Source organism: Colobus angolensis, unplaced genomic scaffold (assembly GCF_000951035.1).
Source record: "Colobus angolensis palliatus isolate OR3802 unplaced genomic scaffold, Cang.pa_1.0 Scaffold16, whole genome shotgun sequence".
NCBI classification, from domain to species: Eukaryota; Metazoa; Chordata; class Mammalia; order Primates; family Cercopithecidae; genus Colobus; species Colobus angolensis.
Genome location: NW_012114710.1, coordinates 3355370 through 3381412, shown reverse-complemented (window position 1 = coordinate 3381412; position 26043 = coordinate 3355370). Strand labels below are relative to the sequence as shown.

Here is a 26043-nt window from a genome sequence, read left to right as displayed (position 1 = left end):
TGAGCCACCATGCCTGGCTAAGTTTTATTTCTTTAAAGTTATGACTTTAATTTATAACAGATGTTCCCTTAACTTTTCATATCCTTGATACTTTACATAAGTATGATGTAGAGCGTATATCCATGTTTGGGTGAGTATAAGAATAGAAAACAGTTGTGAGAGATATTTATGTGTTGTATTATTTTACTGTAGCTTTGTCCAGACACAGAAACAAGGCTAAATGCTGCTTATTCATTTGGAACAACCTACCAACAAAATGTAAGTTTGAACGATATTAGACTATATTTTAGCTTTATTTTTCAAAATATCATATCAGCAGTAATTGGAATAATACTTAAATTTTGAGATTGGAAATTTTTTTTTCTTGTTTTTTTTTTGTTTTTTTTTTTGAGATAGAGTTTTGCTCTTGTTGCCCAGGCTGGAGTGCAGTGGCGCGATCTCAGCTCACTGCAACCTCCGCCTCCCAGGTTCAAGCAATTCTCCTGCCTCAACCTCCCGAGTAGCTGGGATTACAGACGTGCCACCATGCCCGGCTAAAGACGGGGTTTCTCCATGTTGGTCAGTCTGGTCTCTAACTCCCCACCTCAGATGATCTGCCCTCCTCAGCCTCCCGAAGTGCTGAGATTACAGGCATGAGCCACTGTGCCTGGCCAGAAATGTTTTTAATAGTGATGAATAATTTCACTAATTAATATAATTTTTTATTACCTGGGTACAGAAAAGCTTGATTTCAGTGGCATAAACAGAGCACCTTGTTATCTATAGAGGTTTTTGTTTTGTTTTGTTTTGTTTTTTTGAGACAGAATCTTGCTCTGTTGCCCAGGCCGGAGTGTAGTGGGGCAATATTGGCTCACTGCAATCTCGGCTCACTGCAATCTCTGCCTCTTGGGTTCAAGCAATTCATGTGCCTCAGCCACCTGAGTAGCTGGGACAACAGGCATGTACCACCACACCCAGCTAATTCTTGTGTTTTTCATAGAGATGGGGTTTTGCCATGTTGACCAGGCTGGTCTCAAACTCCTGGCCTCAAGTGATCCACCAGCTTCGGACTCCCAAAGTGCTGGGATTACAGGTGCGAGCCACCTCGCCCAACCTAGAGTCTTAAACATCATATAATATTACATATTCGTAATAAATTGTTTATCTGCTTCTAGGCTTATAGGTCTTAAAAAGTAATGCTTACTTCTGAGCATTTTGAAATAGGTAAAAATGCTACTTTTTTTTAAATGACTAATAAAGAGTTACTCCCTTCCTCTACCCCCTAATAACAAACAACAATAATTCCGTCACCTTCCTCCATTTTTTTCTTTCTCCTTCCTTCTCTGACATTCCTTACTTTGGTACCTATTTTGAAATTACATTATCTTACTAAGGAATATTATGAGCCATTAAATACTTGAAAGACATGCATGTATTAGTCCATTCTCACACTGCTAATAAAAACACACTGGAGACTGGGTAATTTACAAAGGAAATAGGTTTAATTGACTTACAGTTCAGCATGACTGAGGAGGCCTTAGGAAACTTATGGTGACAGGAAGAGAAGTGCTGAGCAAAAAAGGGAAAAGCCCCTCATAAAACCGTCAGATCTCATGAGAACTCACTCACTATTATGAGAACAGCATGAGGGTAACCGCCCCCATGATTCACTTACCTCCCTCCAGTCCTTCCCATGACACATGGGGATTATAGGAACTACAGTTCAAGATGAGATTTAGGTGGGAACACAGCCAAACCGTATCAATTCATTAGTCTGTAAAAATACATCTTGATAAAGTTCTACACACAACCATAGAACAAAACCACAACAAAAAAATACCATTATGGAAAGTAGATTGGAAGAATCTACTAACAGTGATTACCTCTGGATAGTGGGGTCAGAAATTATTTTTGTTTTCTTGTTTATAATTTCCAAATTTTCTACCATGAACATGAATTTACTTCTTTTGTCAGAAATGATTTACATGTTGTTGTTGTTGCTGTTTTCAAAATAAATGTTATTGTGCTTCTAACATAGGCCAGAAAGATCAACATTTATGTAATGCCTGTCTCTGTGTGCTCAATGTTTTATCATTATTATCCCATTTGATTCATAAAATAACTATGTGAGATACATAATATCTGTGCTTCACAGATGAGGAAATTATGCCAAGTAATTAGGTAATTTACTCAAAGACTTGTGTCACATAAACAGTGGAGCCAATGTTCCATCAGGTTTAAAAAGCATTTTTATTTCATTGAACCTGGCCAACTCTCAAGTTCTTCGTAGTGTAGTAGGCAAAACAGTTATATAGACAAATAATTGCAAAGAATATGATAAGTGTCATTCTATAGGTTTGTACAAGGTACTGATTCCTGGGGAAGTATAGAAAGGCTTCACAAAGTAAGTGATACTTGAGCTTGTATAATGAATATGAGTTTTCCAGGAGAACACAGTGGGGAAGGAAATGTCAGACAGAAGCCACATTTGCAATGACAGAGAGGCATACAGTAGCATGGCATATTTAGAAACTACAAGTTGATTAGTATGAATGGACCACCATAGACAGATAGGGAGTAATGAGAGATAAACCTGGCTTGGTTAATGGAAGGCAGATCATAGACATCATTGTACAGCAGGAGAAAAAATTGGGAATTTATCCCATGGGACAGTAGTTTTAAACCTTTTCCCTGATGTACACTTAATATTGAGAATGAAAGCATACCTCCTTCATCTGAGTTGAGGCTCAAGAAGTTTTCAAAGTTCTCAAAGCAGTTCTTTACTATTAGTGTTTTTGGTCCTTATAAAATAATAATATTTACAGTATTCAGGTTTTGGAAGGCAAATGGAAATGCATATAAACAAGGTAGTATAAAGATATTTTGCACAACTAGAAAAACATTCTGAAGATAATAAATATGCTTGCTAATTTTCAATTGTAATTTTTTTTTTTTTTGCTTTTTAGTGCTTTGAGTTGCTGTTTTATGTGCTTTTATTTTTAATTTTACTTTTCAGTGTGAGATTCCTATCTCTAAGATCTTAATTGACTTTCCCACTCCTATATTTTATGATGTGTACCTTGAATATGCTGATGAAAATCAACATCAATATATTTTGGCTGTGCCTGTGTTAAACCTAAATCTTCAACACAATAAGATATTTGTGAACCAAGGTAAGACATCCATACATACCACTTTTCCCCTGAGCAGAAATCAATAAATAAGTTAACCTACATGATAATTTAATAAACCACATAAGAAAGGTCATGAATTCTCTCTTATATGGTTCTATACAGTGTGCCAAAAAATAAAACAATATATTGATGGTGGATTTAGAAATTTTTACTAATTTTATTACCAGACATGTTGTTAAGAAATTATACTGTTGCTAAGGGTATATCCTGGGAAACATTAGTAGAACTGTAAATTGGGGCTTTTTCTTCAAACTGTCCTGAATATGCTTTTTTGGACAAATTAGTTTCTTTCATTATTACTCATATTATAAAATTCCACTTTTTCAGGTAATTTGCAGGGAAAAGTCTTCCAAATTTATGCAAAGTTCAAACAATCAGAAGACATTCAAGTCCAAGGCGCGGTGGCTCGCACCTATAATCACAGCACTTTGGGAGACCAAGAGGGGAGAATTGCTTGAGCCTAGAAATTCAAGACCAACCTAGGCAACATGATGAGAACCTGTTGCTACAAAAAAAAAAAAAATTAACTTGGTGTGGTGGTGCACTCTTGTAGTTCCGGCTACTCGGGAGGCAGAGGTGGGAGGATCACTTGAGCCCAGGTTGAGAATGCAGTGAGCCATGATTATGCTACTGCACTATAGCCTGGTCAACAGAGTGAGACCCTGTCTAAAAAAAAAACAAAAGATGCTGGGCACGGTGTCTCACGCCTGTAATCCCAGCACTTTGGGAGGCTGAGGCAGGCAGATCACGAGGTCAGGAGATCAAGACCATTCTGGCTAACACGATGAAATCCCATCTCTACTAAAGAATACAAAAAAATTAGCTGGGTGTGGTGGCGGGCACCTGTAATCCCAGCTACTCGGGAGACTGAGGCAGGAGAATGGTGTGAACCCAGGAGGCAGAGCTTGCAATGAGCCAAGATTGCGCCACTGCATTCCAGCCTGGGCGACAGAGTGAGACTCCGTCTCAAAAAAAAAGACATTCACATGAGTTAGAGAAGGCCATTGTCAGGTGTTTCTTATACTAGTAGCTTTTTGCAGCCATCTTATCTAAAACAATGATTTTGTTTTAAATTTGTACAGTAAACTTTTTTCTTTTTATAATAAAAGACAGCAACTCTGGCAAGTGGCTTCTAACTCGGCGCATTTTCTTAGTGGATGCAGTAAGTGGACGAGAAAATGACTTAGGAAGTCAGCCAAGAGTAATTCGAGTTGCTACCCAAATATCACTGAGGTAAACAAATGTCTAATGATATTATTTATGGGAAAATATAATGGAAGTGTTTGGCAGTCATTAGTAGATGAAAACAGTAAGGACAACTGAATTGGAACAGTTGGTCAGGTTATTTTAGGTATATGTGTAAATTGGCATAGACCAGTAAAAGTGAATAGCCAAGGGGGAAACTATATAACAGAAGAGTGTGAGGAGTTAGGTCAAAATTCACATGCCAGGTCCCCCTCTAGACCTGCTGAATTAGAATGGGTTGTGAATAGCTAAGTAAATACCAGTGAGCTGAAATTGTTGTTTTAGAAAGAGCTTGCCAGATGGTTGGTGATATTTAGGACTCCCCTATCCTCATTTCTTTCAGTGACTTTTGTTCTGGGTTTACCCAGATTAATTATCAACACCCCCCTCTTCCTAGGATAACCTAACTGTGATCGTACCTTAGGTTAGTACTGCACCACTTAAATTTTTCTTTCTTTTCCAGTGTGAGATCTCTAAAATCTTAGTGACTTTCCCACTCTAATGTTTTATGATGTGTACCTTGAATACACTGATGAAAATCAACACCATCATCTCACAGTAGTTTGGTACTTTGAAGTACTTCAATATACTTTTTTTTTCCAGTTGTTTCATTTTGATTCTCATAATCTTATGAGGTGAACAGTGCAGAAACTTTGTTATGTATCATGCTGAAATCCAAATGTACTGTGTTTTCAGCATTTCTTCAATCTGCTAATACAGTGTTCTAGTAAAAATGAAAATGCACCTAATCAGACTTGATGTGTTCTTGATGAAACCATGCTGGCCCCTAGTGATTGGCACTTTCCTTTTTGAATTCACAAACTATACAGTACTAATGCATTGAATTTGGCAAAATGAACCTCACTTTGTGCCATAACCATATTACAGCTGACACTTTTTTTTTTAATTAAAAAATTTATTTATTTGTTTATCTTGAGACAGGGTCTTGCTATGTTGCCCAGACTGGTCTTGAACTCCTGGGCTCAAACAATCTTCCCACCTTGGCCTCCCAAAGTGCTGGGATTACAGGCATGAGCCACTGCACCTGGCTTGACATATATTATTTTGTTAAGAATTCATCTTTCTCTTTTGAAATCAAGATCTTATCTCCCTTTCTTTAGGCTTCATGTAGCACTGTACTTTTGATTATTCCTCAAAGATAGTTTATAGTGCTTCAGTGATTTCATCTGTAAACTTCATAGGACTTGGATTGAGCTTCTAATTTATCTCAGATGGTACATTTTTAGTTTGTTTTTTCTTTAATCTTACACGATCAGATGGTATATTTTAATGTTCAAGTCTTGATCACTGAAGATAGCTTGTGTTGTCATCACTAGTTTACGTGTAACCTTCCTTAGTCCTTGTTAACTGATTGGTTCTGAGATCATCAGACAATTCATATTAAATTCAAAAGAAATGGTAAATTAAATGTATGTTTAAGGGCCTGGATTTACTGATTACTATAAATGTATTTTCTTTTAAATAGCATCCACCTTGTACCCAACACAATAAATGGAAACATCTACCCTCCCTTAATCACCATTGCCTACAGTGACATTGATATCAAAGACGCCAACAGCCAGTCTGTGAAGGTGAGTTCCTGACTAATCAGTGCCCTTATATGTATAAATAGAGTATAATACTGATTCAGTTTACATTTTGGTCAAAAGACAGTCTTTTTTTTTTTTTTTAAGTTCTAAATAAACCTTTCTCTACATATAGTCAAGTCTTAATTATTTTTTACTAATAATGGTAAGAGGTGAGTTCGTATGGATCCTGAGTATAAAAAAGTAAGAATGGATTATGTTTTTCAGTAGAAATCTCACCAGCAGCCCAGTATCCTTGTTCGGGTTACTGGGGTATGCTGAGATGTGCAATGTCTGCTCCTGTTCTTTTTGGCCACCTTGGTTTTGTTAAGATTTTGTGGGCCGGGTGTGGTGGCTCACGCCTGTAATCCCAGTACTTTGGGAGGCCAAGGCGGGCAGATCACCTGAGGTCAGGAGTTCGAGACCAGCCTGACCAATATGGTGAAACCTTGTCTCTACTAAAAACACAAAAATTAGCTGGGCGTGGTGGCACGCATCTGTAATCCCAGCTACTCTGGAGGCTGAGGCAGAAGAATTGCTTGAGCCCAGGAGGCGAAGGTTGCAGTGAGCCGAGATCACGCCACTGCACTCCAGCCTAGGCAAAAGAGTGAGACTCCGTCTCAAAAAAAAAAAAAAAGAAAAAGAAAGATCTTGTGTCTTTGCCCAATTAAGCCAGGAACTCAGACTTTACAGTGGGCATATGTGTGCTCACCAATCCATGACCTACTTAATAGAGACATACTTCAACAGGCAGAAGGAGATGAAATTATCAGCATTATAACTAGTACAGCTAACATGAACTAGAGGATGTAGTTTGGACCTGCAGCCAAATAGGTTTCCCACTACTTCATCAACTAAATTAAACTTAACTACAGGACAGAAGGCCTCTTCTGCCTGGGTGGGCCTGTATATGGAAGTGAGACCTTTTAGGCTGCACTGCAGAAAATGAGCTTAGAGAAGGTTGAGCCACACATGCTCAGTTCCTCTTCTCAACTTCTCCAGTCAGATAAAGCATCCTTGCTTTGAGGAGGGATAAATGAGAGACAGATAGAGGTAAAAAAAAACAGAGGTAATTCTTCTATACTTTTTCCTCCTAGAGATTAAGTGGCTATTCCCTTCTTTCCCTAAAAACATGAGAAGTGGAGCATAGCATTTCTTACCTCCAAACTCTGTAAGAGCTTTGAATTTCTACTATTTTACTTCTGTATTTTAATATTCTAGTTCCTTCAGCCGGTGCTTTTGGCCTCTCTGTTGTGCTTGTACTTGTACTTGACTGCTATTGGATTCAAACTTTAATTAAGTAAAAATACACATGTAGTATAACTTTTAAAGATTTTCCGTCCTCATTTGTATTACCTAATCCAGTGCTAAAATTAGTTTCCATTGACCGAGCTTGCATACACTGTAATGAGAGGAGAAGAAAATCCAAAACATACTGGTAACAACAAAAGTCTGCCTGGTTTAAAACTTCCTGGAGTGGTATTATGAGTAATCAAGAATATATTTATTTTCAGCTTGACCAACATAGTGAAACCCTGTCTCTACTAAAAATACAAAATTAGCCAGGCATGGTGGTGCATGCCTGTAATCCCAGCTGCTTGGGAGGCTGAGGCAGGAGAATCACTTGAACTCGGGAGGAGGAGGTTGCAGTGAGCCGAGAGGGTGCCATTGCATTCCAGCCTGGGCAACAAGAGCAAAACTCTGTCTCAAAAAAAAATAAAATAAAACAATTGTGTGTGTGTGTGTGTATATATATATTTATTTTAATGTAAAACACTTCTGAGTCTTTTCTTTAAATATTATTCTTGTCCAAAATAATTCTAAACTAAGCCTTGATAAATTGAAAAATAACAAATAGAAAAAAGTTAAGTCCGCTGGTTGTGGTGAGTCACGCCTGTAATCCCAGCACTATGGGAGGCCAAGGTGGGCAGATCAGTTGAGGTCAGGAGTTAGAGACCAGCCTGGCCAACATGGTGAAACCTTGTTTCTGCTAAAAGTATAACACACAAAAAATTATCTGGGCATGGTGGTGGTTACCTGTAATCCCAGCTACTTGGGAGGCTGAGGCAGGAGAATTCTTGTTGCTTGAACCTGGGATGTAGAGATTGTAGTAAACCAAGATTGCACCACTGCACTCCAGAGTGAGACTGTCTCTGCCCTTTATCTGGTCTTGAGCAGATCAGGACCATCTAATACAAATTCCTTAAGATTTCCTCTTTAATATTTCAGAATCTCTGTTTCATTGTCCTTCCCATTTCTTGTTCCTGTTTCCAAGAAAGAAGGTCCCCTCCTCTCTTCCTAAACTAATCTTCTATCTAACTCGTTTATAGTACATTTTCCAATATCCTGTTCCATCCCTAATGTCTTATTCAGACAGCCTCTCTGCCAGTCCCTTTCCTTTGTTTATAAAAACTCTCAGATTGCCTTATCTTAAAAACAAACTAAAACAACCAACCAAACAAACAAACATTTTACTCAGTTCTGCCAGCTGCCCAGCTTGCTAATGTATCTCTTCATTTCCCAACCATTTACTCTTTCATCATTTGCAGTCTGGCTCTTGCCATTTATTTCTTTGAAAACCCCTTTCATGAAAGTCAGCGATGATTTCCACGTATAGTGGCTTTCTTTACCTTGACATTTATACAACATTTGAAACTGTACTCAATGTCCTCCTCTTTCTTGAAACTCCCTATTCTGTGACCATGGTAAGACTTAGATATCTTCCTCTCCTACCCCTCACAGTCCTCTTCTCTGACCTTTTACTAGGTTCTTCTTTCTCTTGTCTCTTAACGTAGTGGTATCTTTAAGATTTTGTTCAGATCTTTGATTAATCTACGGTTTAGCAACTGGTGGTTTACCCAGTTGCTAAATTCCTAATGTACAAGTTTAGTCAAATTCCTCAGTTACAGAAGTCTATCAGAAAATGAAATATGGTTAGTCTGTGCATGAATTTAACTTATCTCCTAACAAGCCCCGTTTTTAATGTGCGTGAAAGAGATATTTAAAGTAGCACAAATAATTCTCAAAAGCATACCTATTTACATGTAAGTAAAGGTCAACTCTAGTAATATTGAGTTAGAAACTATAGTGTTTATGGTAAAACCCAGCTACAAATGTGTTTTTATAAGAAAAGTAAGTTTGTATTACATAATTTCAGTATAGCTAATTTGTTTTGTTTTAAATACCAGGTTTCTTTCTCAGTCACATATGAAATGGATCATGGAGAAGCACATGTCCAGACAGATGTAAGTTTATTGTAACCTGTTAAAATATATACAGTATATTTTATAATTAAATAATTTCAGATGTGCAAGAAAGTTGCTAAAACAAATTTGCCAGATATTCTTTTCCCAGCCTCCCCTAATGTTAGCATACATAACCTTAGCACAATGATCATAATCTGGAAATTAATATTGATGTAGTCCTATTAACTCATCTACATACTATTTTAATTTCACTATTGAATTTTTTTCTGTTTTAGGACCCAATCTAGTGTCACATATTGCTTTTAGCTGTCATATCTTCTTAGTGTTTTACAATGTGTGACAGATTCTTAGTCTTTCTTGACCGTAATACTTTTGAAGAGTACTGGTCCCTTATTTTGGCCCTCAATTTGGGTTTGTCTGGTATTTTCCCATGATCAAATTGAGTTCATACAGTTTTGGCAAAGATGCCATCAAAGTGATGCTATAATAATAAATAAAAATAAGTATCTCATGGGGAAGATTCTTTGAAATTATGCAAACTTCTTATTCTTCTTATTCTCTCCCTCTCTTTTTTTTTTTTTTTTTTTGGAGACGGAGTTTTGCTCTTGTTGCCCAGACTGGAGTGCAATGGTGTGATCTCAGCTCACCGTAACCTCTGCCTCCCGGGTTCAAGTGATTCTCTTGTCTCAGCCTTCTGAGTATCTGGGATTACAGGCTTGTGTCACCATGCCCAGCTAATTTTTGTATTTTTAGTAGAGATGGGGTTTCTCCATGTTGGTCATTCTGGTCTCAAATTCCCAGCCTCAGGTGAGCCACCGTACCCAGCCGGCCCTCTAATTTTATTTTATTTTATTTTATTTTGTTTTAGATGGAGTCTCACTCTGTTGCCCAGGCTGGAGTGCAGTGGTGTGATCTCGGCCCACTGCAACCTTCACCTTGCTGGTTTAAGCAATTCCCCTGCCTCAGCCTCCCTAGTATCTGGGATTACAGGTGCATGCCACCACACCAGGCTAATTTTTTTGTATTTTTAGTAGAGACGGGGTTTCACCATGTTGGCCAGACTGGTCTTGAACTCCTGACCTCAGGCAATCCACCTGCCTCAGCCTCCCAAAATGCTGGGATTACAGGCGTGAGCCACCGCGCCTGGCCCTCTAATTTTATTGAATAGCATCCATTGATGATTCTTACCTGCAGAAAGTTTCACTGTGATATTTGCCTGATGGTGATTTTCTGTTTCCCTAATTACTTTTTTATTTATTAATTTAGAACTTTACTATAAGGAGAAACTCTCCCTTTGCTCACATTATTTATTCAATTATTTATTTTTAAATCAGTGTGAACTCGTATTTATTTTATTCTAGTAATTATGATATGTTATTATTTGTTTTCTTGTTCAAATTGTCCCACATTTGGCCATTACAAGTTCCTCCAACTTGACTCCTTTGTCCTTTCAACATGTCCCACCCCACCATTTTTTTGAGCACTTCCTTACTTTCTGTTCACAGTGTTTTTGAGCACCAATGAGAGAAATTACATAAATTATCAATTGTTCTTTTGTTTTTTAGATTGCTTTGGGTGTATTGGGTGGGCTAGCTGTTTTAGCATCTCTTTTGAAAACAGCAGGATGGAAGAGGCGCATTGGGAGTCCCATGATTGATTTACAGGTATAATCTCAGGAGTTTTTAAATAATATTTTAATCTTTTGACTATTCTGGATCCTTTTCATAAGACACAGCTAGAGGATAAGTAAAGAAGTTGCATTGAATTTTTCTGGGGTATGTAATTAGGATAAGTATTGCTGGGTCATATGGTATATGCGTACCTCATTTTCTTCCCACCATACTGTATGCCAGTCTATATTCCTACCAGCAGTGCTCTTCTTATTTCTGCACAAACTTGGCAACACTTGATATTTTTTCAACCTTTCCAATTTTTGCCAATCTCATGACATATAGTAGTATGTCACTGTTTATTTCATTTTCATTTCTCTGTACTCTTCATATACATTTTAATCATTCAGGTTTTTCCTTCTGTGAACTGCCTGTTTATATCCCTTGCCTACTTCTCTATTATGTTTCCAGTTTTTCTTGTTTATGTGAAGGATTTTTTTTATTTTCTAAATGGTAACCCCTTTTTGGTTTCTGATGTTGAAATATATGAACAAATAAATATGTGACCCATCTGTCATTTTTATCCATGTGGTCCTTTGTTTAACAGAAACTTTCAGGTTTGTTTTTGTTTTTGTTTGTTTTTTTGAGACAGAGTCTCACTCTGTCGCCCAGGCTGGAGTGCAGAGGCACGATCTTGGTTCACTGCAACCTCCACCTCCCGGGTTCAAGTGATTCTCCTGCCTCAGTCTGCTGAGTAGCTGGGATTACAGGCATGCACCACCTTGCCTGGCTACTTTTTTTATTTTTAATAGAGACAGGGTTTCACCATGTTGGTCAGGCTGGTCTTGAACTCCTGGCCTCATGATCCGCCCACCTCGGCCTCCCAAAGTGCTGGGATTACAGGCATGAGCCACCATGCCTGGCCAGAAACTTTTAATTTTGATATCATCATATCTGAATATTTTTTCAGTGCTTTTAGGATCTTGTTTAGGAAAACCTTCCCTATATCAAGATCACAAAGATAGTCTACATTTTATTCTATTAACTTTATACTTTCACTTCGTATTTAACCTTTTATTTTTATCAAACATTTAAAAAATATTTACCATGTACCGGGCACTTTTTAAAGCTGTATGTATGTAATTTTCTTAATCCTCACAGTAGCTCTTTGAAGTTAGGTTATTATTATTATTCGCATTTTACACATGAGGAAATTGAGGCAAAGGTTAAATTTTCTACTCACTTGATTTTTACAACAACTCAGTAATAGATATTTCCATTTTGCTGATGAAGAACATGAAAAAGGTTACAGGGTAACTTTAACCAAAGTATCTTTCTGATTCCAAAGCCAGTGAGCTAAGGAATCAGCAGGGGGACTTGATTTACTACTTGGGATAGTCCAGAAAGCCTTCCCAGAGAAGTGAACTTTAAGTGGGATTATCTCTTCATTCTACAATAGTCACTGAGGCTCTACTGTCTAAGTGTCTGGCACTCTGCCAGGAACTAGAGGCTGTGATAGTGAGCGAAGACAGACATAGTCTGTGCTCAGAAATCATGAGAGCTTACCAGAGAGAGGAAGAGAAGAATATTTGGTAAAACAATGCCCATTTTATTCCATAAAGTATTCGAGATGAAAGTATGGAGTGGTTAGTCATTGACTAATTACATGACTGAAACTGGCAGATGAGGCTAAAAAGTTAATTTTGGCCCAAATTGTGAAAGACCTTGTGGATCAGGAATTTATATTGCAGTGAGGAGTTGTTCATTTTTAACTAGGGAAGTGACACAATCCAATTCACATTTTAGAAAACTAACTCTGGTGTTAGTGTGGAGGAGAGATTAAAGGGGACTAAGAGAAAATTAGGAAGCAGTTCAACTTTCTTAGATAGTGAAAGATGAGAAGAGTTGAAAAAAGAGGCTACCAGGAATGGCCAGAAAGGTAAGGAACCAAAAGGTAGCAAGGAGGAGGAAGCAGGTGGTCTTTATAGCCAGATCATATGTGGATATGTGAAACGAGGTTTCAGGCTTAAGAAATGTAGTGGATGATGTATAAAAGTGGTAGTATTACTAAAAGCGGTTTATACATTGAGTTTTAAACAGCTGTAATTCTTGTTTTTTAATTGCAGACAGTTATGAAATTCTTGGTGTACTATGCTGGTGATCTGGCCAATGTTTTCTTTATCATCACAGTGGGAACAGGTCTTTACTGGCTTATTTTCTTCAAAGTGAGTGAGTTTCTGAATTTACCCCAACTGCCAGTATCGGAATAATTGAAAAATTTTCTTTATAAAGGAACTATTTTTGTTTGGGAGAATTTTTGATCAACAGTATTAAGAAAAGTGCTGGGCCCGGGCGCGGTGGCTCAAGCCTGTAATCCCAGCACTTTGGGAGGCCGAGATGGGCGGATCACGAGGTCAGGAGATCGAGACCATCCTGGCTAACACGGTGAAACCCCGTCTCTACTAAAAAATACAAAAAACTAGCTGGGCGAGGTGGCGGGCGCCTGTAGTCCCAGCTACTAGGGAGGCTGAGGCAGGAGAATGGCGTAAACCCAGGAGGCGGAGCTTGTAGTGAGCTGAGATCCGGCCACTGCACTCCAGCCTGGGCCACAGAGCAAGACTCCGTCTCAAAAAAAAAAGAAAAGTGCCCAACTCTCCATTCCTTGAGTGTGCTGAGCTTATCAATTACATCACTATCTGCCTCTTTTATGCTTTCTTTGGTTTTTAAATTGTGCTTAATAAAAACCTTGTTCAATTGGAAGACTTACATGGGAGGATCCTGTGAGTCCAGAATCGAGTCCTGCCCTGGCAGCATACTGAGACCCTCCTTTCCCCCCGAAAAAAAAACAAAAAAAAACTTTGTGTGATTATATTTAATCAAGTAATTTTGATTATAGGCACAGAAGTCTGTCTCTGTTTTGCTACCAATGCCAGTTCAGGAAGAACGTTTTGTCACTTATGTTGGATGTGCCTTTGCTCTGAAGGTAAGTTTTAAAGGACAGGTTACCAAATTTAAAAGGCCTGCTAATGAACTAATAAGTCTTTAAAATTAAAATGCTTTCAAAAATCTTTGGTGTGAAATTCACTTTGGTTTTGAAAGAAAGCATTAATTATTTTATGTGGTAAATTTACTTTTATTTGTAGTAGATGCTCAGTCTGAAAATCTGCCTTAAATATTTTTTTCAAAGAAGCCATAAATTTGTATGGCTTATTTGATAAAATGATATTTCAGTATATAACTTTCCTTAAAGTCTGATGATACATTCACAATGGGACAAAATGTCTTCAGGCATGAATTTTGTCTGCATTAATCAAGGATAAAGTGTTGAGATTTTAAAGCTGTTTTGTCTGTCTTCAGATTCCTTTGCTCCTTTCTTCTTATGACCCCCATCCTCAACTCAGTGTTCTCTATCAATGTAGGTGAAGCTCTTTATATGCCTCTTGGCTTATCCCATTGTACTGTGAATATTAACTGTCTCCTTTTTCCACTGACTGGGAGCTTCTCGAAGTGAAGTATCCCATACTTAGATTTTTATCCTTTATTTGATCAATAATGCAACAACTAGAAAGAATGCCTCAGTTTAAACATATTGCTTCTATAAATGAGAAAGATGTGTTTCAACAATGCACTATGTAAAAATCAGAAATCTTAATAGCAGAAATAGAAAAAAACAGAGCATTCAAAAACTTTAATTAGGAAAAACAAACTATAGTTGAAAATATCTTTACTTATAAAGAAGTCAACTGATCTACAAAACGAGGTATGCTTCTAGAATCTTTGGGAAAGAGTCAATTATATAAGTCCCTATGTGAGGAGGAAAAATGTCGCCTCTTTTCGTATTCCTATTTTAAAGAAATAAATAAAAAAGAGAGGTAAATTAAAATGTATATGAAAATTCTGTGAATTTGGTGATTCCAGGTTACCTGATGAGCTTCTAATGATCCCTAGTGGTATTATAACTTCATGTGAATTCACTTATAAAAGTATATGTTCTTGTGATAACAGTATGTTTCTTAAAGAGTCAATATTGGTTTTATAAGCAGGCTTAATGCTGGTACTTTTTCAGGTGTTTTATTATATGTCATTCTCAGGCACTACAATTTTTGCATAAGCTCATATCCCAGATTACAATAGATGTATTCTTTATTGATTGGGAGCGACCTAAAGGAAAGGTTCTTAAAGCTGTTGAAGGTAAGTGAAATAAACATTTGTACCAAAATTATTTTGTTATCCTTGCAGAGCAAAGGAGGTAGAATTCTTTTACTCATTTTATTTTTCTGACCAGGTGAGGGTGGTGTACGAAGTGCCACTGTTCCTGTAAGCATATGGAGAACATATTTTGTAGCAAATGAATGGAATGAAATTCAGACTGTGAGAAAAATTAATTCACTATTTCAAGTACTTACTGTCCTCTTCTTTTTGGAGGTATAAACTGTTTGATGTGATTATATGCAACTTACATGTACCTTATAAATATTAAACTAATATAATTCCAACTAAGTTTTCATGACAGTGGAAGATTTCTCTAAAGGTTGAAATACTGTTGTGAAGCCATTAAAAAGGAGTGACTTTATGTTATTTATTTTACCACAATTTTTTTTTTTTAAGTTTACCATCTTAAGCATTTTTAAGTGTAGAGTTTAATAGTGTTAAGTCAGCCAGGCGCAGTGGCTCACGCCTCACTTTGGGAGGCCAAGGCAGGCGGATCACCTGAGGTCGGGAGTTTGAGACCACCCTGGCCAACATGGAGAAACCCTGTCTCTACCAAAAAATACAAAATTAGCCGGGCATGGTGGCACATGCCTATAATCCCAACTGCTCGGGAGGCTGAGGCAGGAGAAGCGCTTGAACCCGGGAGGCGGAGGTTGCAGTGAGCAGAGATCGCGCCATTGCATTCCAGCCTGGGCAAAAAGAGCGAAACTCCATCTCAAAAAAAAAAAGATAGTGTTAAGTACATTCGCATTGTCATGCAAAATCATCACCATTCATCTCTAGAACTCTTCATCTTGCAAAACTGAAACTCTATACCCCTTAAACAACCCTGTACCCATTCCCTGCTACACCTAACCCCTGGCAACCACCATTCTATAATACTTCCCGTCTCTGTGGGTTTGACTGCTCTAGGTGTAAGGAGTGGCTTTAAAACCAATAGTTTGTATCAGAATCCCTCAGGGATCTTTTGTAAAATACCTATGCTCAGGCTCACCGTTAGAGACTATGTTTGATTTAGTAGCTTTGAGGTAACCCCAGGTATCTATGTTTTGAAAAAGCTCCCTACTCCCTGATCCATATTCTCCCCTGCATTAGAATCACTATTATAAGTTTGATATTTTTCAACTAATTTTTATTGAAAACTTACTATGGACTATGTTCTGTGCTAAGAGCTGGGGCTAAAATGAACAAGATGCAACATATTTATTATACATTTGCAGTTATTTCATGAATTTAGTTGAAATTATTAAAGAAAGTATTCAGTACTAAGTATAAGACTGAACATGGAAACCGTTTATATGGGAATAGGTTTTCTCAGGAATTATCTGCTTAATTAAGATTGAATATAAATCATTAACTCTTAGGTCTGTCTGTCTTCCCTCTTTTTTCTTCTTTCTTTCCATTCTCTTTCCCCTTTCCCTTCCTTTACTTTTGTAAAACTAGTAGAAGACTGTTTGTATCCTTAGAGCTTTTAAATAATATGAGCAATACTTCCAAAATTCACTTGAAGTAGTATTTTGGTTTTTCTTAAATAAACAGATAAAATTTACATATGTTTATAGTTTACAATACAGTGTTTTGATATATGTATTCATTGTGGAATGGCTAAATCAAGCTAGTTTATCTGTTACCTCACATACTTCTTTTCTTTTTGAAGGGGTGTGTGTGTGTGTGTGTGTGTGTTTAGGAGTTTCCTCAGCTTTAAAAGATGTTACGTGAAAAAGTTTTATAGTCAAGTAAGTTTGGAAAATATTGGATTCAGTATAATCATGTAGCACCTTTTACTGTAAAACTTCTCAGAGCCTTTATTCTACAAGGGTGAGAAGCATGGAGGTGAGTGTAATGGATGGACCAAATGTATTTAAACATAGATTACTTTTTCAAAGAACTTATGCCCTTTAGAAGACATTTTGTAATATACTGTTTTAAAGTATAAAAATGTTTAGTACAGTGCCTGGCACATGTCAAATACTCATGAAATACTAGTTGTTGGTTTCAGTCATTGGTAGTTTACTAATGAAACTTTTATCCTTTTAATTAAATTTGTAGTTTTGTCAATGTGTATGACAATAAGGTTATATTTGACCCTTAGTCATATTGAGAAGAATGCCAAATGAACTAACTAAATATTGTGTAATAAATACTTTGTAGTTAAGATACTGGATAATAATTATTTTTATCTAGATTTTCTACTGTTTATACAAACTTGGATATTTTAGTTTTTCAAGGTGAGTAGGGAGAGGTTTTCTATTTTCAGTCTAGAGTAGTTTTCTTTATCCATGTTTGTTTAAATTATTACTTTTCCTTTTTACTCCAGGTTGTGGGATTCAAGAACTTGGCATTAATGGACTCATCTTCTAGTCTTTCTAGAAGTCCATCTAGCTATGTAGCTCCTTATAGCCGCATTTTGAGATATGCAGTGTCTACTGCTCTTTGGCTAGCCATTGGAATTATACAGGTAATATTACTTCTAAGTAACATTGCTTCTTCATAACTCTGCCTACTTACTGATTATCATCAAACATTGACCACATCCTTCTTTCTGTAGCAGAAAGAAGGTGACAAGAGCAATAAGCTAATAGTCAGTTCTTTCTTTTTTTTTTTTTTTTAAACAGTCTTCGCTCTGTCGCCCAGGCTGGAGTGCAGTGGCATGATCTTGGTTCACTGCAGCCCCTGCCTCCCAGGTTCAAGCAATTCTCCCACCGCAACCTCCTGAGTAGCTGGGACTGTAGGCGCCCATCACTACGTCCAGCTAATTTTTTTGTATTTTTAGTAGAGATGAGGTTTCACCATGTTGGCTAGGCTTGTCTTGAACTCCTGACTTCAGGTGACCCTCCTCCCCTCCCAAAGTGCTGGGATTACAGGTGTGAGCCATCGCACCCAGCCAGTAATCAATTCTTACATTGTGTTAGTCACTGTACTAATTAACTACTGTTGATCCATCACTTCTTGGCTTTTAGGCTAAGATCAAGTGTAATTACTGCTGATCCTTGAACAACATGGGGTTAAACTATTTGAACTCATTGAGAGTAGAAAATACAGTGTTCACAGAATGCAAATTCTGCATCTGCAGAGGGCCAACTTTCTGTATAGATGGGTTCCAGCAGGACTGAATGTGGGACTTGAATATGGGTGGATTTTGGTATACTTGGGGGTTCTGGACTCAATCCCAACATACTAAAGGACAATTGTAATTGCTTTATACCTAATAATGCCTCAATCTTTATAATAGCCCTCAGAGATAAGCTCTGTTATTATCCTCATTTTATAGATGAGGAAACTGAGACACAGGAAGACTAAAAAAATTGCCTGAAGTCATGTGACTAGTAACTGACAGAACTGGAATTTGAACTCAGACAGCCTGATTTCAGAGTTCACGTTCTTGTCGATAGTGGGGCTCTGAAGGGCCTTTGAGAGTCTGCAGCTTTATAGTCATAGGACAGACTCCTTGTTTAGTTTATATGTAAATACAGGGACAGATAAGCTACCCTAAATATGCTGTTTTCTTTTGAAACATAACTTACTGTTTACATTTATTTATATATCATGAAACCTTACTCAAATTGCTCGTACCCCTTGTGGAGTTTTTATTGAAATATTTATTAAAATGACCAAAAGTAAAAATAAGTCTTTTTAGCCTCAGGTCCCGTGGATCTAGTAGAGGCTATAAAGAAAAAAAAAAAAAAAAAGGAAAGGAAAAAAAAGAAAAAGAAAGAAGCAGCAGCAAGCATCTAACTTTCAGGTACTCATAAACAGAAAGAGTCCTTCTGTTTAAAATTTCCTTCACTTTTATAATCAGCACATGAAGATAGGACCTCTAGAGAGACCACTTTTAACTTCCTATAGCTGGCTAATAGCTATCTACCTAGAACAGCCTACTTTTAAGGATCTTTGGAGATTTTTGTTTGTTTGGTTTTTGTTTTTAGAGACAGTCTTCCCCTGTCTCCCAGTCTGGAGTGCAATGATGCAATCATAGTTCACTGCAGCCTCAACCTCCCAGGCTCAACCAATCCTCCTGCCTCAGTCTCCTGAGTAGCTGGGACTATAGACACATGCCACCACACCCAGCGATTTTTTTTTTTTTTTGAGACAGAGTTTCACTCTTGTCGCCCAGGCTGGAGTGCAGTGGCGTGATCTCGGCTCATTGTAACCTTCGCCTCCCAGGTTCAAGCAATTCTCCTGCTTCAGCTTCCCAAGAAGCTGGGATTACAGGGGCCTGCCACCATGCCCAGCTAATTTTTGTGTTTTTAGTAGAGACGGGGTTTCACCATGTTGACCAGGCTGGTCATAAACTCCTGAGCTCAAGCTATCCTCCCATCTCGGCCTCCCAAAGTGCCAGGATTACAGGTATGAGCCAGACTGAAATATTTTTAAGAGAGCATATTCTTAGAGAATTAGGTCCAGGTGGTGGTATTCAGTAATCTGTGTATTAACTTTTTAAATATATATTTATTTTAAATTGATGAGACTTACTCAAACTTGAAACTACAGGGATAGAGTTAGTAAAGGATAGCTGACAACCAGAAAAAGAAAACAAACATATTAGAATTGGAAACAAGATAGAATCAAAAGAGTATGGAGTTTGATGTTTACCATCAATGTAATAGTAAGGAAATATTTTGTATAATATACCAATATATTTTGTGAGTATATCAGATTCATCTGGATGTAGAGAGTCTAAAGCAGTATCATCTGAAACTTTTCATATTTGGTTGAATATAACACAATCAAAAACAAAGTAAGAGTGGCTGAAATCAAAGAGAACCTTATCTTTCCCATGAAAAAGATAAGCAGAGGTCCAAAGTACAGGGCTGGAGTGGAATGGTGGCTTAGTGCTACTGTCAGGACCCAGAAGCCTGTCCTTCTGCCCAGCCACAAGGGACTTCCATCTCCACAGTCCCTTCATGGTCCATAATGGCCAATGAAGTTACAGGAGGGAATTGAAGTAGGTAAGCTCACCTTTTCTTTAACAGCCTTTTCAGAAGTGCCTTTCAACATCTTCTTGGCTAGAACTTAATAGCATGGCCACACCTAACTGCACTAACTTTCAGCTGGGCAGCAGTATATCCTGCTCAAGGAAGGGATCTGTTACTAAGGAGAAAGGGTTGTTGGGACAGCACCTAGCAATCTCAGACACCACCATCTAACTTCATTCTTTGCATCTCACTTTGCTGTCAGCTGGATAGTAAACCTTTTCTCTCCATGGTAATATTCTAAAATGATCGGTGTTTATATATTTGTCAAGAATATTTGAGAGTTCCTTTAACAACCTGTTACAGTTTTGTAAATTTGTCTAAACTCTTTTTGATTCTAATAATGTCAGGCTTTATTGTTCACTCCTTCTATTTCCTTAAACCCAGCCTCTTCAGCTTTTAAGTGGTGTCTTTTAATTTTTAAACCTTGAATATTGCTGTTTTTGACATCCTTTAAAGAGGTTTAAAATAGGTATATAGAGTATGTAGGAAAACATTTTCAGCAGTCAGCTACTGTAGATTCACTTATATATTCATTCACATATTTGAGTGCATTTTATGTACTGGATGCTGTGCTGAGCTTATGGATATGCTGTTACAGGAACAAATGACAGATTGTGCTAAGTACTGTGAAGAGATGCAGCAGGGACATGAGATAGAGAGTAAAAAGAAGGGTGGGGAGTAGAGGGTAGGAATGGGGGACAATGGGGACAGCTTTAAATAGGGGAGTTAGGAAATTTTACCTTTTTGTGAAACATGTCTAAAAAGATGTACCAGATAAAATTTTTATTTATAAAATTTCTGTTTCTACTATTAAATCTAAGAAAACACTGGAAACCATTCCATATGAATTTTTAATACTTTATAGTCAGAATACTAGATATATGCTTTTTATGTGCTGTTCTGGCAGAGAAAATTAATTTGAAAAGTAGAGAATTTTCTCATGTCTTGGAATTTAGATGAGCAAAATGACAAAACCAAACATAAATCTGACCAGCGATGCATTGATTTGTCCTACATTTTTAAAAGACTTTTTCTCTCTTCCCACATGTTTGTCATAGCTTGTTTTAATGACACAGAAAGTTTTCAAAACTCAAAATAGGTTCCCTCAATGACTCAACACAATTTCAAAATCCTCCTCCCTTCAACAGAAGACTCAGAAATGATAAGTAGGACTTTATCACATAGGAACTGTTAAAGACCACTGTGCTTTTGGTTGGAACTTTTTTTTTCTTAAGATACTACACTGTGGCTGTAACAGAAAATTAAAATCCTAAAAGCTAATAAACATAAATTTGGCTTAATGTTTCAGATCGTGTTCTTTGCTGTCTTTTATGAGAGATTTATAGAAGATAAAATTCGACAGTTCGTTGATTTATGCTCTATGAGTAATGTAAGTACTTTCTGACTTCATCTTGCAACTGTTACTTTCCCTTTTTAAAGGTCATTAATTTGTTAAGAGAGGCTTTAAAAGTGATTTGGTATGATTGAATTTTTGGTCCAATTTTCCACTGGTTGTTAATTCCAGAGATAATTATAATTTTTATATTATATAATCTTTGAATAGCTTCATTAGGTTTATCTAAATTCAATATTTTTTTACCAAATTTTACCAAAGAGTTCTAAAATATTATAATTTTAATATTTTAATAATATTACAAGTTAATATTTACTGCCTTAGTTTTTTCATCTTTTGTTTGTTTGTTTGTTTGTTTTTGGAAACGGTCTTGCTCTGTCACCCAGGCTGGAGTGCAGTGGCACCATCTTGGCTCACTGCAACCTCTGGCTCCCGGGTTCAAGCAATTCTCACACCTCAATCTCCTGAGTAGCTGGGATTACAGGTGTGCACCACTCTGCTGGACTAATTTTTTTTTTTTTTGTATTTTTGGTACAGATGGGGTTTCACCATGTTGGCCAGGCTGGTCTTGAACTCCACCTGCCTCCAGCCTCCCCAAGTGCCGGGATTACAGGTGTGAGCCACTGTGCCCAGCCTGTTTTTTTCATCTTTATTTACAGTTTCTTAATTATGAATTTCTTATGCTGCCAAGTAGTTCATTAATTCCAGCACCCCTGAAAATTGTTTGTATATCAACGCTGTTTCTTCCTTTCTTTTTTTTTTTTTTCTTTTTTTTTGAGAAAAGGTCTCGCACTGTAACCCAGGCCGTAGTACAGTGGTGCAGTCGTAGCTCACTGCAACCTCGACCTCCTGAGTTAAAGCAATCCTCCCACCTCAGCTTCCCAAGTAGCTGGGACCACAGGTGTGCACTACCACCAACTCAACTTTTTTTTTTTTTTTTGTAGAGAAAGAGTTTCCCTATGTTGCACAGACTTATTTCTCCCTTTCTTGGAAAATATCTTCAATCTCTTTTTCAAACACTTTTAAAAAAAAAACCTTATTATCCTTGATTACTGTATTATCCTCTTTATATATTTCCCAAGAATACAGTCTTCATTATTTTGGGAAAAAGAAAGCAATTTTAAGGAAAACTTAATTTTTTATTGTTTTGCAGAAGAGTTGCTAATTGCTTCTTTTTATTCTCTTTATATAGATATCAGTGTTTCTGTTATCCCACAAATGTTTTGGATATTACATTCATGGTAGATCAGTACATGGGCATGCAGATACTAATATGGAAGAAATGAATGTGAACCTTAAAAGAGAAGCGGTATGAAAATGTTTTACATCTTTCTGTTTTTAAGTTGAGAAATGGATTCTTATAAATCTTGGATTTGTTTTTTTGAAAAAAGTCTTTATAGATACTTTTTTTTTTTTTTTTGGGTTGGGTTTTGGTTTTTTCCCCCGGGTTGGTTGCAGTGGCGCAGTCTTGGCTCACTGCAGCCTCTGCCTCCTGGGTTCAAGTGATCCTCCCGTCTCAGCTTCCTGAGCAGCTGGGACTACAGGCATCTGCCACTACACCTGGCTAATTTTGTATTTTTAGTAGAGACGAGGTTTCACCATGTTGGCCAGGCTGGTCTTGAATCCTGACCTCAGGTGATCCACCCACCTTGGCCTCCTAAAGTGCTTGGATTACAGGCGTGAGTCACCGCACCTGGCCTATTGATCACTTTGAAAGTTGCTAGGGACTGCCGGGCATGGTGGCTCACGCCTGTAATCCCAGCACTTTGGGAGGCCAAGGCGGGTGGGTCATGAGGTCAGGAGATCGAGACCATCTTGGCTAACACAGTGAAATCCTGTCTCTACCAAAAATACAAAAAAGTTAGCTGGGCGTGATGCCGGCGCCTGTAGTCCTAGCTACTCATGAGGCTGAGGCAGAATGGCGTGAACCCGGGAGGCGGAACTTGCAGTGAGCCAAGATTGCACCACCGCACTCCAGCTTGGGCGACAGAGCGAGACTCTGTCTCAAAAAAAAAAAAAAAAAAACATTGCTAGGAACCAGCTCACCCTGAACATCCACAAAGGCAAAGAATCTGATTTTATCTTGTAGTTCCTATATGAACTGTATTTCACAGTAACCAAATAATTCATGAGGGAAAGTTCCTCTTTATAGAAGAAAGTAGAAGGAATTCTAAGTTAGAAAAATTACCATTTTGCAGCGACTAATGGATTGATGAATGTAATCTGCCATCATCAGTGGATGCTAAACAATTAAGTGATTGTTGACAGGGAACTTTATAATGAGGGATCAGATTGACGTAATTTAGACGCCCTGTAAATAAAAATAAGGATAACTGACCTATACACTTCCTGCCATGATGTAGTAGTAAGTATATAACACCAATTAAGTATTTTTGCCTAAAAAACTGAACCTGAGTATAATCAACCCTCTAGCCTAATCACCAGTTTACAGGAAATACAAGCGATAAAGGGACAAATTAAATAGTGCCATAGAAGGTAATTAGCCAGGTCCGGGTATAGGCTGCCTCACAGGATAAATTACTCAGTGTCTCCAGACAAATCAATGGCATGAAAAGAAAAGGAAGGATGATGGTGCCAGTGTACGAACATTATAAGAAAGGTTTGAAAAACCAACCAATCTGATACAATGTGTGGACTTTATTTGGATCCTGATTCAGACAAACCAACTATTTAGAAAATCTGGGAGATTTTTAGTGGACTAAATGTTAAGGAATAACTAATTTTGTTAGGTATGAAAATGGCATGGTAGTTATTTATTTTAAAGTCCTTGTTAGAAATGCATACAAAGCATTTACAGATTAAATGACATGGTCTGGGTTTTACTTTAAAATATTCTAAGAAAAAAGAAAATTTGGGAGGATAGATGAAACAAAATTGATAAAATATTAGTAATTGTTGAAGCTAGGTAATGAGTGGTTTACTGTTCTCTCTACTATGTACATTTGGAAAACTTCCATAATAAAATTTTTTAGAGAATAGGATGTGCTTAAGCGGAAAAACCAAGAGGATTTAGTGATTAAGGGCCATACCTGTGACTTGTAAGAATTTGATACGTGATAATGGCATTTCAAAGAAGAATTTATTTAATACATTGAACTGGATCACTTGATTAAACATTAGAAATTACCTTGTGATTAAAAAGTTAAATGTAAAACATGAAGCCATAAGAACCTAGAAAAGAATATTTCAGACTGGAGGATGATATTTTAAGGATAAAGAATAGAAAGCATCAAAAAAAATTAATTGATGTTACTTTATTAATATAGTACATTTACATATCAAGCAATCATAAATAAAAGGTAAATTAGAGTAAAATACTTATAATAAATATGAAAAAGAAATTGATAACAATATTGAAAGTTATGCAAATCACTAAGAAAACACTAAATTAAAATCTCAATGGAAAAATGACCAACAGACACTAATAAACCTCTAAAAAGATTTTAACTCATAATCAGAGAGCTGAATATAAAAATAATGATTTTCCCCTCTTCAAATTAGCAAAATTTTTTTAGAAAAGCTAATACTTAATAGCATCAAGGACACAGTGAAATGGGCAACCACAAAGCTACTGGTGGCAGGTTGAATTTATGCAGACCTTCTTGAAAGTGTTTGGGCAACATATATACCAAGAGCTTTTTAAGGTTCATGATCTTTAATTCACTGATTTTATGAATGTTAACTCAAGGAAAAATTAGCAATATGAACAGCTACTTAAATTCAGGATCTTTATCACAGGAGTTATTTATAAGGGAAAAAGTATGTAAAAATTGGAGAATATTAAATAAATTGGCTTACCTTTATTGTGAAATCTTAAGTAGATGGTAAAATCATGTCTTAAAGAATATTTAATGACATGGGGAATTGCTCAGGCTATAACGTTAAGTGAAAAAGAAGTCAAAGTGAAAAAGAAGTGATCCCAATTTTATGCTATGTATATGTGCATCCCTTAGAAAAAAGACTGGAAATGAAATTCCTTAATATATCTATATTTCTGGGTGTTGAGACTAGGTAATTTTTTTTCTTTTCTTTTTTGTATTTCTCTTTATTTTGTAAATTTTCTGCAATGGTATGAATGTTTTTAATCAAGAAAAAAAATTTTAAATAAAGAAGTTCACTATATGTATTCTCCCTTTAACTGTATAGAAAGACAAAGAAGGAAAATATTAACCTCTGGAGTAGGTAGACAGGCTTTATGTAGGCCAGAGAACTTGAGTCGAGCCTTGAAGCATCAATCAAATCAAAAATTTTTTACATATTTGTGGTTGTCAGGATCCAAGTTGTATAAGGGAAACCCAAAATGGATATGGATATCTGATTCATAACATTAACTGTTTGGTCACGTATCACTATGTTTTATTGGAATTAATTAAGGAAGCATCTCAAAAATGTTTAGAAAACAAAAAAGATCATTTGCAATTATAAAACTTGTTAACTCCAAAGCAAGACCTTTCAGCATACATTAAAAGAGCAATAATCTTCATTATAAGGGAAGCTAAGAATATCAATATACAATAAACCTATATATAGTCTTTATATCATCTCCTTTGCTCTACTTAAATATATATACTCTACCTAAAAATATATATATGCTCTACCTAAATATATAAATGTATATGTGATAAATATATAAATAGATATAGTTTCAAAATGTCCAAAG

The 26043-nt window shown here is 36.8% G+C and overlaps 1 protein-coding gene across 3 annotated transcripts in view; it reads left to right on the top strand.

Moving 5' to 3' along the window:
* Positions 1-26043, top strand: part of TMEM67 (transmembrane protein 67) — a 72910-nt gene that overhangs the window by 34711 nt on the left and 12156 nt on the right. For all 3 annotated transcript variants that reach the window (XR_001001222.1, XM_011937036.1, XM_011937035.1), the window contains 13 exons: positions 193-258; positions 2996-3152; positions 4283-4406; positions 5905-6010; positions 9193-9249; positions 10776-10874; positions 12947-13045; positions 13717-13803; positions 14912-15011; positions 15106-15245; positions 17350-17490; positions 21318-21398; positions 22555-22671. Coding sequence is in view for 2 of the 3 variants with exons in the window: in XM_011937036.1 (XP_011792426.1) it covers positions 193-258; positions 2996-3152; positions 4283-4406; positions 5905-6010; positions 9193-9249; positions 10776-10874; positions 12947-13045; positions 13717-13803; positions 14912-15011; positions 15106-15245; positions 17350-17490; positions 21318-21398; positions 22555-22671 (1374 nt within the window). In the remaining variant the exon portion in view is untranslated. The remainder of the gene's footprint in view (positions 1-192; positions 259-2995; positions 3153-4282; positions 4407-5904; positions 6011-9192; positions 9250-10775; positions 10875-12946; positions 13046-13716; positions 13804-14911; positions 15012-15105; positions 15246-17349; positions 17491-21317; positions 21399-22554; positions 22672-26043) is intronic.